The sequence below is a fragment of the Crotalus tigris genome, unplaced genomic scaffold (assembly GCF_016545835.1).
Source record: "Crotalus tigris isolate CLP2741 ecotype Arizona unplaced genomic scaffold, ASM1654583v1 scf7180000024302.2721777, whole genome shotgun sequence".
Taxonomy (NCBI): Eukaryota; Metazoa; Chordata; class Lepidosauria; order Squamata; family Viperidae; genus Crotalus; species Crotalus tigris.
This window is the reverse complement of record NW_024100474.1, coordinates 932,344-946,054: the sequence shown is the minus strand read 5'-3', so window position 1 is coordinate 946,054 and position 13,711 is coordinate 932,344. Positions and strand designations below refer to the sequence as shown.

Sequence of the window (13,711 nt, the reverse complement as noted above, 5' to 3'; positions counted from 1 at the left end):
ATTCAATCAGTTCATACCCCCACTGGCAGTTAAAGGAAGAAACAGCTACAATCACACATTGCTCCTAGAAGCACGAAGCCGAAAACACCAGCCTGAAGATGACGAATGAGACCTTGTCGAAATGTCGCCAAGACACTTCCAATTTGATGCGGGAGAAAACCCGAATAACCAAAGACCTACATACAAACACCTGCGAAAACCTCAGAAAACAAATATTGTACCTCTACGGGGAGGATATCCACCATCCACCATATACTCCCAGAGTATCCACAGTTAAATTGGGCAGGGTTTTTCCCCCCTGAATTTCTGGAAGGGAGAGGCTAGGAGGATTTTAAAGGGTGCTTTAGCTTTTGCTCTAAAATTAAAATCCCCCCAAAATTAGTCTGCTTTTAATCCTGGCACCATCTACTTTGGATTATGTCTCTTAAGATGTTGCACAAGGCCATTGACAGAACAGTAAATGCACACTGCTGATACATCATACATCAAGCTCTGACTCAGAGAAAATAATTCCCAAAGGGATAGTTGCATTACACAGTAAAAATAACTAAATGTCTTCTTGTACTTTAAAGACTAACATGGGTTTAATACTTTAAAATTTACAGACTAGGTAGGCCATGGAAACTCATGTGATAAAAATTGTCAGTCTGGAAAGTGCTGTACGACTCTTTGTCAACACAAATCAATATATAAATAAAACTCATGTTTATTTGAAAGTCAGTGATTTCTGAGAACCATAGCCAATTTTTTCAGACATCAAGAGGTATTTTTAAAAGCCTCCTTCAGTCTGAAAACCAGAATCATTAGAACCTGAATTTGTCTCTGTGTTTGTTCATGTGCGTCTATGTGTTAAACAGCAAATCTAAATAAATGTTCAACCCCATTCTGTCCTGCTGAGATCCCAATGAACATCAGAACCATCATTACAAGGGTCTGCTTGAAAATAAAGCTGTTCTCAGTGGCAATGAGAACTTTTCTTCTGAGTGAGGGAAACGGTTACTTTTGACTGGGATGACAGTAGAAGAAGAAATAAAAATGTATTTCTGTCCCAGTTTTGTTATGTTGATAGGAATTAGATTAGGGACTGTCCTCCTTTCAGTAATGACTTGTTTAAAAATAATAATCACATGTATAGTTGCTAAATATGTCTAGTTTGGTCTTTAGCAATTTGGCAAGAACATTGCAAAATTACAGAGAAATCCTACTTTTACTTATAGAATCAAATAAAGTCAATGATTAAGAATAAAAAAGAATAAAGAAGACAATCACCATTTTTGTACTGCTTTCATGTGGCGTAAAACATATGCTGAGTTTATACATTCTGTTTAACCAAGGTTTAATTCATACATAATTCTAAACCATAAAGTAGGGTTTACAAATTATTCTGCCTGAGTTCCATTTCCAGCTACCCCTAACCTCCAGTTTTACATCAACAATAAGTTTTACAGGATGCTCTTATTTCACTTAGAACTTACATAACAAAACTGTATGTTAAATTTTTCAGGTCTATTTATTTTTCTCTCTGTAGTTTTGGTATTCACTTGCAATATATAGTTAGGTTTTACAATAATAAAACCCTATAGACGATTGAAAGACTATTTTTAATGTTCACATGACAACTAGGCTTTTCAAGAGCTCTTTAGAGTGATTATAGGAATTTATCACTCTTGTGTAAGTACCCTATAGAGCAGACATTTCAAACTCGCGACGTCATGTGATGTCGCGCAACGTATCGGAACGGTTTTGCCATTGTTGGCAATGGGGTGGGCGCAGCTTCCGGATGATGCGTCCGGCCCGCGGGACGGCAGTTTGACATCCCTGCTTTAGAGCTAATTGAAATATTAGTAAAATGTGATTCAAATAATTGTTTAGTCATAAGGCTTATGGTGTGCATGTGTTTCTTGGATTAAAGACAAGCATTCTGTCTAATTACTTTATGAAAAAAAAATCAACATTTTTCTTTATTATCTTTTATAATAAGTGTTTGTATTTCATATTCACACCTATTTTCTTACTTATTATAAAGATTATTATAAAGAATAATGAAGAAATATGCTGAATTTGGAGTGGGACCAAGGAAAGACAGTATGTCTGAGAATATATCCTCTTCTTCTTCTTCTTCTTCTTCTTCTTCTTCTTCTTCTTCTTCTTCTTCTTCTTCTTCTTCTTCTTCTTCTTCTTCTTCTTCTTCTTCTTCTTCTTCTTCTTCTTCTTCTTCTTATTCTTCTTCTTCTTCTTCTTCTTCTTCTTCTTCTTCTTCTTCTTCTTCTTCTTCTTCTTCTTCTTCTTCTTCTTCTTCTTCTTCTTCTTCTTCTTCTTCTTCTTCTTTTTCTTCTGCACTAAAAACTTCCTATCTCTGTCAAGCTATTGCAGGTCGAGAAAGAAAGAAGACATTTACTATAAAGTGTGGACAGGACAGGAGAGGCTGGAAAAAGAATGAAAGGGAGATTAGACATAGAAGATTTTTTTTTTCATTATTTAGTTTATAATGGGCAACTCAGCCCTGGGGGTCAATAACCTGAAAAGAAGCATTTTAAAAATATTTAGAGCAGTATGTTTCAAACTTGGCAACTTTAAGATATGTGGACCTCAACTCCCAGAATTCCCTAGCCAGCATGCTTAAAGTTGCCATGTTTGAAAAACATTGATTTAGAGAAATTCTGCCTTAATGTACACATTATAAATGTGGGTTGGAAATTTGTCTAGAAGTCTCCAAGACTTTGTATTTATCCCATGATTACTGCACCTTTAGAGATATCTTACTGAAGCTTGTGTAATTCATGCTCCTTGATCTTGGGCAAGTATGGAACTTAACAGAAATGAAATAATTACATGTTCAGGGTAGCTGAAATCTTACAGATAAAGAGTTAGCATAGAAGGGCAAAAATGTTACACTTTTTATAAATTTCTTTCTTTGTTATATTAATGAACCTTTCTCGATAATCTGAGTAGCTATGCTCTCTTCACTAGACTTCATGCATTGCCTTGCATTGTGTTTTTTATAAAATAATTTTATTAAAAGTTTAATTACAACAAAGAAAAAAAATATATATTCCCAATTTTATGGTTTTTAAATCAATCTTTCATCAGTCATGATATTAAGATCATTAACATTTAAAAGACTATAAACAGAAAGCTGGCTGTATAGTTATGTAGGAGAAAATGTGCAGTTCTGTAGTATTTGAGAAGAAGCAGGTGTTCATGTAATTAAACACAGAGTAGTAATACAAATCCACTTGGGAGGAAGCCTTGGGTTGCCCAGGAATGGGTGGTGTTGAGTCCAGCTCACTCACATCACACTCTATAAAAGGGCCCAGAGGAGTCCATTGCCAACATATTTCTTCTGTAGAAATCATATTTTGCTCCTGCATTCATCTGAAGCTGTGAGCAGCACCTAACTTAATTTTTCTATCTTGTTCCACTTGTCCAGCCCAAGGGTGCTTCCCTGTTCATATAATCACTTTGAGAAATGAAGTGGCACCCAGAAAGCAGAATTATTCCTCTTACTTTTCATATGTATCCCTAAAATAACAACTGCATTTTCTGTAGTTTGAAAAAGCTATCAGCTCTCTTTCAGGCATAATAAGTGATATGATTGTATTTCCCACTTGTCTCATATTAGAATGCATATTATTTTTTTAAAGGTCTATCAAAACCAACGTCAATAATGATCATAACCCCCACATCATCATCATAATTAACATCATCAAATAACATTTACATATCCCAGGTATTTGGAAAAGACTCAAAAGGTAGATAAAAATGCCAAATCTAGTCTAAACATCTAGCTATGTGACAAAACAACAACAATAATCCCTCAATGAGGCTCTACCTTGACATGGTTGTGGGGCTTGTGTGCTCTAAAGAAGATCTGAGCTATGCCAGAAGTTCACCTACATTGGACAGGTCTCATCAGAGAAACCAGATGAAAAGTATCTCCCATAAACAATATGGTCAGTTTGTATTTTACAGAAACCCAAATTGGTCAAGGTCAACAAGGACTGTGTTAGGTGTTGGGATTCCTGGACAAATGGGCTACAGCAAAGGTCCCCAACCTTCTGAGCACCAGGGACCGGTTACATGGAGAGAGGTTTAGCTGTGGATTGGAAGGGGTGTGGTTTCATGTACTGCCTGCATCCCATGGATGGGGCTTTGCTTGTTTGTGTGGACAGGTTTCTGGCATGCTGCGGCCCAGTGCCGGTCCATGGACTGGGGGTTGGGGACCCCTGGGTTACAGGACTCAGGACTGTTGGCTGAACAACAAGAGTCAGCAGTTGCAGATCTACTGGAAGAAAAGTTGTTTATCTGTCACAAATATACAAAGATTGAAAACAAAGAAATGTGCAAAGATAAGATTCAAGTTAGAACAGATGAAAGAAAAGAAGCTGAAGAAAAGGAAGGACCAAATAATACCTGATTGAGAAATATCTAGAAAAAAGGAAGCACTGGAAATAATAAAGTAGCAAATAACATCTATAGCCAAGAAAACCAGCAGATACAAAGCTCAGATTGCACACTTTAGCAGAATCTCCAATGTCAGTCAATTTCAATCAAATCAAAAATGTTTCTACCAACCCATCGATGAAAAGAATGCAGTGAACCAGTCAATACTTGACAAAGAAGAAACAGTGCAGCTCTGGGCACAGCTATGGGACAACCCAAAGAAATACAACAAGAATACAGTGTGGATAAAGGAAAAGGATAAGAAAAAATGCTGAAATGAAAGAGCAGAAATGGTGAAGAAAAAGGTGAAGGAAGATCAAAACTGGTCACCAATTTTTCTGGGTGAAGATGAACTACATGGTTTCTGGTTGAAACATATACATCCACTTGTTGCCAAGCAGTTAACAACATATTGCAATGAGGTAAAATTGAAGATTTGTTAACATCAACTTGATAATGAAAGATCCAACAAAAAGGCTAGCACCAGGCAACTACAATTACTGTTTTCCAATTGCTAATCAGTGTGGTAGCTGATGCAGTCCAACAGCATCTAGTTGAAAATAAGCTGCTTCTACCCGAGCAGAAAGGAAACTGCACAAACAACAGAGGAACAAAAGCTCAGCTCCTAATTGACAAGATGTTTCTGGAAAATTGCAAGAGAAGAAAGGCCAACTTGGATATAACATGGATTGATTACAAAAAGGCATTTGACTCCTTGCCATATAATTGGATAATCAAGGGCCTAGAAATAATAGAACTCTGTAGAAACAGCAGAAGCTTTGTACAAAGATCAGTGGCAGAATGGAAGACACAGTTGTTGGTCAATAGTGATAGACAAGGAGGGGTTAAATCAAGAGAGGAATCTTTCAAGGAAACTCACTCTTACCACTGTTATTGGTCATTGCATTGATTCCTCTGTCAACCATTCTGAACAAGTCAGACCATGGCTGTAAACATTAAAAACATCTGCCAAGCTATCCCACCTTCTTTCCATGGATGATTTGAAACTGTACAGAAAATTATCTGAAATAAAATCACTGCTTAATATTGTCTGCATATACAGTCAAGATATTGGAGTTTGGACTTGATATATGTGCTACCCTTACCAACAACAGGGGGAAAATAGTGAAAAACTGAAGGAATCAAGATGCCCTATGGAAATGACATCTGGATGTTTGGATGAAGACAATCACTACAAATATCTGGGCATCCTTCAAGCACACTGAAATCAAGAAGGTTAGAAGAGAATACACCATCAGGGTGAAGAAAATCTTAAAGTCCAAACTCAAAGAAAATACTTTAAGGCAATTAATACCTGGGCATTTCTAGTATTAAATACACAGCTGCAATAGAAGACTGGACTCAAGCAGAACTAAAAGTCCTGGATAGGGAGACCAGAAAAATAATGACAATTAATCATGTCCTTAATCTAGGCAGTGATGTTGATAGATTCTACTAACCAAGAAATATAGGTGGGTGTGGAATGTTGCAAGTTACCAGACATTTGAAGAAGAAAAAAGGACATTGGAAAAATATATGAAGGACAGTGGAGAAGATGCACTGAAGTTAGTATATCATGAGGGCTTACTGACTCTGCTGACCAAACCGGTCTATAAGAAAGACCAAATGAAGAATAGAAAAGAGTCATGGTAAGACAAAGTATTACATGGCCAGTACATTTAAAAAATAAAAAAAAGCCTAGCGTGCAAAGCAAATAACCGGAAGACCTGGAAATGTCTAAAAGCAGGAAAATTGAGGAAAGAAATCAAGGAGTTAATTCTGGCTGCACAAGACCAAGCCTGGAAAACAAATGCACACAAAACCAGAACTGAGAAAATAGCAACATAAAGCAAATGAGGCCTGTGAAAAGAAGCTAAAAAACAGTGGACCACCCAGCTGGCTTCTGCAAAAAGACTGCAGACTGACTACAAACAACAACAGGACAAGTAGCAACAATGGTACATTTGACTATATGCAAGAGGTACCATTTGTCTACAAGCAAGAATTGGTAGGACCACAAAATAAAGCATCAGAAAATGAAGAAGCAAAACTGCTCTGGGACTTGAGAATTCTAACAGACAGGCACCTGCCATAAAACACACCATGTTCAAAAACTGTTGATAAGAATGACAAAAAAAGTCTGTATAGTGGATGAGGCAGTATCTGGAGATAACAGTATGGGAAAGAAAAAAATGGAGAAAATCACAAAATAAAAGACCTAAAATTGAAGTAGAACAACTGTGGTGAAAGAAAGCAAAGGTAATATGAATAGTAATAGTCGCCTTGGGTGGAGGCCCAAACATCTGGAACATTACTTGAACATCGTTGGCATTATAAAATCACCATCAGTCAATTGCAAAAAGTAGTTTTACTTGGGACAGCTTAAATCCTGCAAGGATACCTTTTATATCATCAAACATCTGCCTATCACAGGTCCTTGGAAAGGATTCGATAGGTGGACAAAAATGCCAAATCCAGTCTAAACATCTAGCTGACTGCACGAGCATTCATAATAATTTTTATTTCTATTCCACTCATGGGGTCTTAGAGAAAATTAAAACAAGGAGGCTTTTTGCTGAATTCTTATTAAGCTTAATCTTAGCTAGTCATAGAAATTATTCAGGTACCAATTCAGGCCAAGGAAATGCTGATTTTTTTCTTCTTCAATTGTTTCACTACTAATCCATCATCATCACTTCAAACCTGCCTATTTTACTGTGGTAAATCATTATATAGCAGAGTCATTTTTCCTTCAGGGCAGCCTTGGCAATATGCAATTTAGTTTGATTGATGGCAAAGGCAGGGCTTAATTTCAGTTATTATAAATTATTTTTTGCAGCATAGAAGGAGCCATAGTTCCTGTATTTTTTATTTTGATTTCTAAACATAGTTCATTTGTTAATTCTATTGTATCTTCCTCTGTTCCATCTACATTTTAATTGACTCTTCCCCCCCCAATTAGATACTTTGTTCACATTAGACCAATAGATCATCAAATAAATCAATCCAGAATTCTTCCAGACACAAATGACCTGGCTCAACTTATCCTACTTTGGACATAGTATGCAAAGACTTTAAACTTTGGAAAAGGCTTTGCTGCTGGCAAAGTTGGAAAGATCAGTAGCAAAGTAGATGGATTCAGTTACAGCTGTGATGGGTGCACTGTTGGAAGTTCTGAAATACCAGAATTACTGACAAATAATCATGGAGAAAATCAATCTATGTGATTGCCCAGAGTCTGCACCAACTTAACTATGCCACATAATCAACCAAAACCCAGCTCTATATGCATATACATTTGTCTATGTTTTGTTCTGTATCATTTAAAAGCCAGGAAATCACATAAGAGATTTGCTTTATTTTCTTATTTTATATTGTTTATATATACATATACATATACATATACATACATACATACATACATATATACATACATACATACATACATATATATATATTCTGATCAAAGGAGGGGGGCAACCAGGGAGATAGGGAGGCTGCCCCACCCACCCTAGAATCCAAGGAAAAGAAGGCAAATGAGGACATACACGTAGATAAGGGGTGCAGGAAGAAACGGATCACCGAGTACAATCTATCCAATTAGGTCCGATAACGAGATCAAGGAGCCGGCGCAGACTCTGGCTTGCTTATAAGAGACTCTCCCACTCTCTGGCGTTTTAAGCCCTGATGATGCCGGCAGGTGATGGCGAAAGCTTGGCGTTTTTAAATTAAACTTTTATAGTTTTAACTACCCTTGGTGCTCATTTTATTTTAAACATGAATATACCCAGGGTTCATATTTTTAATATTATTACTCATATAAAAGCTCCCCTTTTCATTGGCATTTGCAGGCTCCCAGTGCCTTATATCAGTTTGTTGATGTGATGGAATGTATGAGTGACCCTGGGGCAAAAAGAGGAAGAGACGCTGCCTAGGAAACAATCAGACAAGAGAGGTGGGGCCTGCAGTCACTTAATAGTCAGAAAAGGAAATTTTTGAAGGATATGCCATAATAGATCAAACAGTTAAAAGTGGAGGCAGAAAATTTGTGCCTTCAGACTTGTAATATTCTGTTAATGTAGTTGTACAATGAACTAGAATTAGTTTATCTTGCTGTATTTCCTATCAGACAAAAACAGCATCACACTGCAAGCTCCACCCCTTTGGAGGTGCCTATGATATTGCAGTGCACATGGAAAAAAGGTGGGCTTGCAATGAATGTTGCAACACTGCTGCCATTGTTCTGACTCCTATTTTCTCCCTTGGGGGCCACTGGTGTTTTGCTTCTGACATTCCAGTTGTCAGGCTCTCGGTTCTTTGCACACGCATACTCATTTCTATCTGAAGAAAGTAATATTATAAATGACTTTCACACTCATTCAGCCTTTCCTTGAGTACCAGCACAATAAAAGATTTTAATGTGCTCATATCTCAGCCCCACTTCAAGATTTTTTTCCTATGTGACCTTCTTGAAACATCCCAATCTGTTTAGAACAGCGGTTCTCAACCTGTGGGTCACGACCCCATTTGGGGTCAAATGACCATTTCACGAGGGTCGCCAAACAACGGAGTCCGCCATTTCCCCCCCCTTTTCCTTAGCTATGCTACTCCCTCTTATTCTATTGGCTTTTGAAAGCCAATAGAATAGACTCTATTCAAGAGATTCTATTCTATTGGCGTTCGAAAGCCAATAAAATCTATTGGCTTTCAAAAGCCAATAGAATAGACTCTCTTGAATAGAGTCTAATTCTACTGGCTTTCAAAAGCCAATAGAAATTGTCCAGGCTGTCTCTGCCCTGCTGAGCCCGCCAAAAGCCCCATTCTGCAAACGGTGCTGCAAGTTGTCTGCAGCTGAGATGAGCTTTCTGGACGTTTCCACCCCTCCCTGCTGAGCAACTACTAAAAAAGGGCCACAGGTGGGAGGTGGGAGGCCGGCGGGCGCAGGGAGGGTTGCTGGTGCACGTGGGGCCCGGTGGGTGCCTTACCTCCCTTGGGCTGGGCCAGCTGGTGGCCCAGCCGGTGGTTGGCCTGCACCATCGCTGCCGCTTGCCAGCTACACCTCGGCCGGTGCAGGGGGCAGCACCACGCATGCGCGGCGGTCCCGGGCTGAGGCGGTTGCTGGGCGACGGCCCGCGTGCAGCCGCAGGAGAGGAGGCGGAGCGTGCATGCCTCCTCCTGCCCCGCCCGTAGGGAAATATAGGTAGTCCTCGACTTACAACCACATGGTTGGGGTCGCAGCATTAGGAAGGTTGAGAACCACTGGTTTAGAAGTTATTAGTTGCATTCAGTATGGAGAGTGGAACAATGGATCAAATGCAGTGAAGCATATTTCACTGATATATTTATTGTAGGGCCATCTATGTTGGGTCAAAAAGTCAAGATGGTGGCTGCGATTTTGAAAATGAACAGCCACCTCTTTTTTAACAGACCTTTTTTTATCCTCCAAATGTGCTACACTACAGATCCTGAAGTTATTTCATGCAAAGAGGAGTAATAAGAGACCCAAGTCATGAGCACCCCATACTACAAGGAGCTGGGCCTATCCCTCCTGCCACCCTAATTAGAACCAGCCACGGGGAAGGAGGATAACCCACAAAATAATCCCTCCAGTCCAGAAGAATAATACTATGGTATGAAAAACTGCCAAAAAATCCAGGAGAGCCAAGACAGTTGTACCATTTATGTCCGGGACCACTAGAGATCATCCATAAATGCCATGAGTGCCATCTCAGTAGTATAGTCCAGCCTGAACCCAGACTGAAAAGGTCAGATAAGGACACTGGATTAAAGAAGCCTAAAGTAAGCACATATGATGGCTCCAATGATTTGGATCAAACCAACAAGGATAAAGTGACATTGCATTTTAACAATGGTTACTACAGGGTTTTTTGCCTACTTTCATTTCAGTTTTGCAACTACAATTATTGGTGGATAATTAATGAATTCTATGCTGGATCCTTTGTGACAGTTTTGTTTCTTTTCCAGGCTGTACTTCAGGTGGGCTGCCTGTCTTCCACCCCCCTTTTAAAAAAAAAAATAGAGTAATATGCCTTTAGTTATCTGGAACAGAAGCTATAGCTGGCATTCTTGCAGATATTAGCTAATAGGCACATCCAGCTGTTTTAGAATCAGTCCTAGTGAAAACTTGGGAGCATATTTTTCAAGGCTAGCCACTGGATAAAAGAAAAGTATAACTGTACTGAAAACCTGTGCTATTATTATTGCTGTTACCATTTTTGTTAACAAAAGGATTTATCTGCCAAAGAGGATTTGTATGAATTCACTGTACTGAAAACATTCACCGTTTTATATCTGCTTGCTTTCACTCAAATGCATTCCGGAAGTTCTCTAACAAAATATTAGTAAAAGCCTCCAAGAAAAAGATTGCTTCTGTTTCTTTTAAGCCTGGGGATCCAGGAAATGTTCCACAACATTGGGTTCAGCACAAACAAGAAGCTGCCCTGTGCGTAATATCATTATCTTGGACAGAGAGAAAAAAGCAGAGGGTTTTTTTAGCTGATCTTAATAGAAAGAAGAGTGGATTTGACAAAAAATACTGGTTGTCTTATGAAATGTAGGGTGCTACCTAATAGTAAGTGAAATCATTACAACAGGCACAAAATGACTAATGTCTCCCCAAATGAGTCCTTTATCATAATTTTTTGCTCCTTTATCATAAATCTATTAACTATAGATGTTTCAGATTGCACTTTTGCCCCGTACGTCTAACATTTGCATTCTTCTTAGTGTTGTATGTTCTCCCAGGTATCTTTATCTGCATTACAGTTTACAGTATAGAAAATACTGCCTTTCTTTAGACCAGAAATGGAGGGATTGGTCCCCCATTTGTACTAACCAGCAGCTGGGATTGTTGGGTAGGGGGTAGAACCCAGCATCTGGATTGCACAACTTCCTCATCACTCCTCCATAATGTGCACAAATGGGTGAGACATGGAATATATTCTGAACACTTACTGGAAGCAGTCAGGATATTCTGCAAGGGCCACATCGATTACATCCAATGCATGTTGGTAGTGTTTTTGTGATGAAAAAAGGAGGGCCAACAAATGAAGAGAATTCATATCATCCTTACACAGTTTCAGTGCTTCTTGGAGATGTTCTATTGCATCACAAATCTGCAAAATAAATATAAATGATTGCTCAGTTACTCATCCTTTCAGATCAGTTTCATTTGTTCTGGCCTTTTGACTACAACAAAATAAAAAGAGTCCTAAAGCTAAAATATCAGCAAAGGCAGAGTTATTAAAATCTAATTGCAAGGAGTAATTGAACTCCCCAGCAAGAATATTAAAACATTTTTATACAATCCTAAAATCCTATAAAATAACACTTCAGTTATTTAAATAGTATTTAAATAGTAGCAGGTGACAAGTATTTTCAAAGCAGTTAAACAAAAACAGGAAGAAAGTTATTACCCAACTGATCTCTTAATCGCGTTACCTTTTTAATTTAACCATGTCTTGTATGCATCACTATAAACAAAGGGTGACCTACTTTACATTTATTTATTCATTTATTGAACTTACACTCCTCTGAATTCAACTAAATCTTGACCTACAAGATATACAACTCAATAGCAATGAAAATATCAGTGGTAAAAATCCCAACATAATTGACTAGAAAAATGAAAGTAAAAAAGAATAATAACAGGTCAATGCAATGCAATGTAAATCAAGAATTTTCTTTCCAAATAATTCCAAAATTTGAAAACCTACAGAAGAGGGACAAGTCTGATCTCCAAGGGGAAGTCATTTTAAAACAACGGTGCTGCCATCTATCAGGTAGTTTTTTTTAACTTTAGAAAGCATGAAATGTTGCAACCTTCTAAATTATTTTGCTAAATGACAGGAACTCACCAGTAATAGAGGCTTAAAAACAAACTCAGTGGGCTTCTAAACTCTTACCTTGAAGTCAAGGAATTAACAGAACAATTATTTTAATCTAGCTCCTTTAACAGTAGCCACCAAATTGACTGATGAAAGTTTTAATCATGGCATATAATCTGCCAGATACATTAGTGGTATCATTTACCCTTTGGTTAATCAGAAAGAGAATACATTAGATATTTTAGATTATTCAGAATATTAACATATATTAAAATGTTTACTATGAGCTACTCTGACAAAAGCAGAATATTTTAAATGTTTTAGCTAGCAGCCTCAAACTATACTTCAAGCATGGTTTAAAGATTTACATGCAATTAAATGAAGAAAAATAGGATGAGTATAGAAAATTCTGCCCAAATATCAATTGATTTTTATAATATATTAGGGGGGTATCCTAAACTGCATTTGGGGCCTCCAGACTGTTCTGGTATATAACCAACAATATATAACACTAAAAGTTAGTGAAACAATAACTTTCAATCAACACTAATCGCAAGAAGCAGCCAATTCCAAATTTAGTTCAAAGAAAATCTTTTCTTAAAAAGCATAAGTCTCTGAAAAAACTATTTAACTATTTAAGCTATTGTGTAGTGGAAGAAGAAATAAATGAGATTGGTGATAAAAGGAGGGATGAGAGAGATTAAGAACTAGAATACATCTGGAAGGGATACCTGAATTGATAACTTGTTGATTTAAAGTTAAATTTGATTATGGTAATTGTAAACTGATAAAGTTTTAAAACAGGTTTAGTAGTAATAGAAATTTAATTTAGAAATGGAATATTTTAAACGTATTATGTTATTTGAGGGATATAGAGAGGGGACAGTGAATGTATTAAGTTGAGTTGTTTATTTATGTTTTTACTTTTGAATGTCTGATTACCCAAACACCACGGTGTGTCCTGAGTACTTTTTCTTAAGAATTAAAAAACCAATAAAATATCTTTTAAAAAAAGAATAGTATAAAATATAGTCCAGCAACATCTGAAGGACTACAAGTTGCCCACCCTCATCTAGAAGCTTTTCCAATCATTTTATGTCTTCCATAAATATGCATAAGAAGAGACTTAATAAAATTATAATTCAAGCATCAGAAAGTTAGCAAAATATATGTAAATAGCAATATGCAATAATGGGCCTAAAAACAATTGAAGCACCCTGAAGAAAGACCAGTGTAAAAATCTATGCCAAAGAAATTTTACCTACCTGCCTAATAAGAGCCAGCTGCAATGAGATATAGAGGATAATTTGGTGGTCTTCAGGTGCCAAGTGATGAGCTCTGTAAAACACAAATGTAGCTTTTGCAGCAGTGCAAAAATTATTTACCATAAATTTACCAGGGATAGATAAAAACTCTTACAA

The 13,711-nt window shown here is 37.4% G+C and overlaps 1 protein-coding gene across 1 annotated transcript in view; it reads right to left on the bottom strand.

The window, feature by feature from the left end:
- LOC120299590 (tetratricopeptide repeat protein 7A-like) overlaps positions 1 to 13,711 on the bottom strand; it is a gene marked incomplete at its 5' end in the record, with an annotated part of 113,592 nt that overhangs the window by 75,370 nt on the left and 24,511 nt on the right. The window contains 2 exons of the mRNA XM_039324543.1: positions 11,419 to 11,579; positions 13,556 to 13,628. Coding sequence (XP_039180477.1) covers positions 11,419 to 11,579; positions 13,556 to 13,628 — 234 coding nt within the window. The remainder of the gene's footprint in view (positions 1 to 11,418; positions 11,580 to 13,555; positions 13,629 to 13,711) is intronic.